The sequence below is a fragment of the Elaeis guineensis genome, chromosome 16 (genome assembly GCF_000442705.2).
Source record: "Elaeis guineensis isolate ETL-2024a chromosome 16, EG11, whole genome shotgun sequence".
Classification (NCBI taxonomy): Eukaryota; Viridiplantae; Streptophyta; class Magnoliopsida; order Arecales; family Arecaceae; genus Elaeis; species Elaeis guineensis.
In genome coordinates, this window is record NC_026008.2 from 40,429,815 (window position 1) to 40,433,888 (window position 4,074).

General features: G+C 37.3%; 1 protein-coding gene across 1 annotated transcript; it reads left to right on the forward strand.

The window, feature by feature from the left end:
- Positions 1 to 563: 563 nt before the first annotated feature.
- LOC105058868 (NAC domain-containing protein 54) lies at positions 564 to 3,535 on the forward strand. Its single transcript, XM_010941927.4, is given in 4 exon segments — positions 564 to 759; positions 947 to 1,224; positions 3,073 to 3,127; positions 3,130 to 3,535. Coding segments are annotated over 4 exon segments (714 nt in total). The 5' UTR covers positions 564 to 602; the 3' UTR covers positions 3,354 to 3,535.
- Positions 3,536 to 4,074: the final 539 nt, after the last annotated feature.

Here is a 4,074-nt window from a genome sequence, read left to right on the forward strand (position 1 = left end):
CATGGATAGAATTGAAATGGCCTTAAAGAAAAAAAATCAAAAAAGAAAATTTGAGACAGAAAATCCTTAGGTTTTCCCACAACTTCTAAAGTCGACGAAACATCATGACCCAAAATGATAAAAAGTTCATGTTATCGAACGGATGACAGCAGGTGTTGAAAGTGAGCTATAATGCAAGCCTCTGCTTAATGACCAAATTAAGATCCAGATATGACTTAAGGATTCTATAACTTAAACACTGAAACTAGTGTGGGAACCTCATGCACTATACAGTACAAATTGCTAGTTTACAACCATGTGCAATGTCTCCTCATTAATAAAATAAGGGGAAGGTTACCTTCCTTCAAAAAACAACCATGTGCAATGTCAAACCAAAAGTGGTCAGATATAGCTGAGGTGAAAAAAGTTTGGTGTCGTGATAGATAGTATAGAGTTTGTAGAGAGGCTCAAAGCTTGTACAGAATCTGAAAAAGAGAGTGAAAACTACTTGGAGGACGCACTTTGAATCCTTTTATAAGGGGACTAAAGGCAAAGGAGAAGGCGGTTGGGGTGGTCTTTAGAGTGGAAAGAAAGGAGAACAAAGAGAGAAGGGAGGGAGGCAGATGGCTCCCGTCAGTCTGCCGCCTGGCTTTAGGTTCCACCCGACCGATGAGGAGCTGGTTAATTACTACCTCAAGAGGAAGATTCATGGACTCAAGATTGAACTTGACATAATCCCAGAAGTGGAGCTATACAAGTGTGAACCATGGGAATTAGCAGGTTTGAGAACAAATATTTTATCAAATAATATCTATGATCTTTGTGCTGACTGTTTGAACTGTAAACTTTGTTCATGTTAAGGCCACCATCCTAGTCTCTCTGTGTTTTTTTTTTTTTTTTTTTTTTATAATTTTCCTATTCTATTTTTGTTAGGAAAATGTGAATTTGGGCAATGTAAATTTTGCAGAGAAGTCATTCTTGCCTAGTAGGGATCCAGAGTGGTATTTTTTTGGGCCACGAGATCGAAAGTACCCAAATGGTTTTCGCACCAATCGTGCAACACGAGCAGGGTACTGGAAGTCGACAGGGAAAGACCGGAGAGTTTGCCATCAGAATCGAGCCATTGGTATGAAGAAGACATTGGTATATTATAAAGGACGAGCTCCACAGGGTATCAGAACAGACTGGGTGATGCATGAGTACCGTCTCGATGACAAGGAATGTGAGGATACCATGGGAATTCAGGTGGTACCTTCATCATCATCATCTTAATCTATCATAATTATAACTACCAAAGAACACCATGTGGACCAAGAGTTTCATATGAGGCTACACTATCATATGACCTCACTCTTGGGTTGCCAGCGCTTGCTTTTCTTTTTCCTTCTGAGGAGTAATTTATTGGGATCACTCTTAGCAAGGTTTTTCTCTGTCTATCACCTTTGATTTCAAAATGAGAGTTCCAGTTGTTGAATTTAGAGAGTTGTCCATTAACTTTACAGTGATAATGCCCTTCACTTTTTTGCTCCTGCTTTTCATGGCATTGGTGCTACACCTGTTTCGCTGTTGCTTATCTTTAGCGGCATCTAAATTCTCTTCCCACCCCTCCCACCCCGCCCCCCACGCAGTCTCTCCCTCCATGTTTGGGAACATCAACTGACCATTTGGGATGACTGCATTGGAAAACTTAAACATGACATTGGTGTTTGGTGTCCTAGAATATCCCCTTTGTTTTCCTTCTTTCAGATCAAAAGATAAAAACTATATTATTTTATTCAGCTTATAACTAATTCCAAGAAATAACCCAAATAAATACTAAGTACAGATCTTAGCCCTTTAGCTAAAGCCTGTTTCTTTCTTTTTTTTATTTTTTATTTTTTTGATGAGCTAAAGCCTGTATCTTTCTTAAATGGTTTCAGTCCAAAACTGTCATATGATACATAATGAATCCCAATCTCTTTCGCATCTGCATTGCAGGAGATAGGAGGTTTGTGTTTTCTCAAGGATATCGGAAAAGGAGACATCCTACGTGGATGCATGGAGTGCATGGAAAGTTAGGGTTCCCTTCCTTCCTTGCTTTTGCTCCACTATAGTATTCCTTCCTTCCTCTGGTCCCTGGTCCTTGCGACTATTCAAATAAGACAAGTGTTTATGCTGCTTCCAATATTCTAACATAAGACAAAAAAATCATTCTCTTCTCCATGCCAACACTGCAATGTGGTTCATAATTCTATCATTATATATATCCCTAGGTATGCTCACTTTTATTCTAAGACCAGACATAATCCACATAGGGGTGCATGCTGATCGATGCTGCGTTAAAGCAAAGGTATCCCTCATGGTGACCAATGGTGTCGGTGGCTTTTCACTTTATTCCCTAACCGCCCAGCATCCAGCCAGATTCTCTCTTTTTTCAAACTAACAAATTGAACATAGAATTTCTTTTTCCCAGCCCCACACTAAGTTATCAACCATATCTGATTCTTGGATCTCATGAATTGTGAATTCACTCCATATATGGATGTGTGTAATCCTTAATAGGCACTAAGCTTGGCACTCTGCAATCTTCAACATGGTACATCTTAATTACCTGCAAAATCTTAATGAATGACTGATGGGTTCTTTCTATACGAAAGATCCACCTTTTTCCCTTTTTCTTTCAAATTAGAAGGTGTAAGTTAATCGGTTTGGTATATCTCTTATGGAGGGATTAAATTGAAATTAGTTACAATAATGATAATAACCAGAAAACACATATTTGGTGGTTAGTAAGGCAAAAATAGGAGAATAAACTACATATTTAGTGGTTAGTGAGGCAAAAATAGGAGAATAAACTATGTTAACAAGGCTTATAACTGTAACCCTTCAATGCAGCTCCCTAGAAGCTTAATTTACTGACAAATTCCGACCACTCTTTATTGATATACCCATGCTTAAAATTATAAATTACAAGTATTCCTTCATGTAGATAGCAAATTATCTTTTACAAGTATTCATACGCATATAGTACACAACATTAGCATGTGTCAGAATGTCTAACTGAGTTTTCCCTTCTTTTCTTTTCTTTTCTTTTCTTTTCTTCTCCTTTCTTAGGACTCATATGCATTGTGTCGAGTTTTCAAGAAAAATGTGGTTTGCACAGAAGTGGAAGAGCAGGGCAATGTAGCTTGGCATTGGTGGAGGGCTCCCAAGGAGCACTTGCTGAGTATGAGACCATGTCACCTGATGTGCCTGTGGGATCATCATGTTGCTTAGATGAGGATGAAAAAGATGATACATGGATGCAGTTCATTGCTGATGATGCATGGTGCATTAATGTGTCAAGCAATGAGGGTGGTCAAGACCCATCGTGTGTGGCTATTGCTAATTTATAGGCTCCCTTTTCACCCTTTCTTTTGCATGGTATTAGTGGTAAAAAACATGCTTGGAATATAATTTTCAATGTAAAAATGCACATATTCATATTAATTACATTTCCTGAGGAGCTTGCTTGGGCCTTCAAATCTTGGGTTTGGCCATGGGACTATATGGTTGTATTTTGTGCATGGAAATACAGTGTAACTAATATAAGAACTTCTTTTACCATAGTCTTCCTTTTTTCTGTTTCTTGTGATTTACAAAATACGTTGAACTCATGTTTGCATTTTGTTTTTGTTTTCTTTTTTCACTATGAAAGAAAAAGTATCACACTGACATGATATGTTGGTAATTTCAAAATTGGCCTTATCAAATTTTTTTCCATAGGATTTGAGGAATCAAAATAGATGAATCTGCCATTTCGTCATCGAGAATAACAAAATAAAAAGCTTTTATTTATTGATATTTTAATTGAATTAATTGTCCTTTTACATTTGCCTCAACTGTGTGTTCCATTAGGCATTTTTATCATGATTGCATGCATCTGTTTAGTAATGTTTGATACCCTTTACAAAAAAAAAAAAAAAGAACAGTGAAATGGCCTATGAAAATTCCCTACTCTCCTTTTTTGATTGAGAAATTTCCCAACTCTTTATTTTTGCACACCAACACATTTTTATGGTACAGTAATGCTCCTTTCAATTACCTTAGTTGTTCAAATTGCTGATATTTTTACCA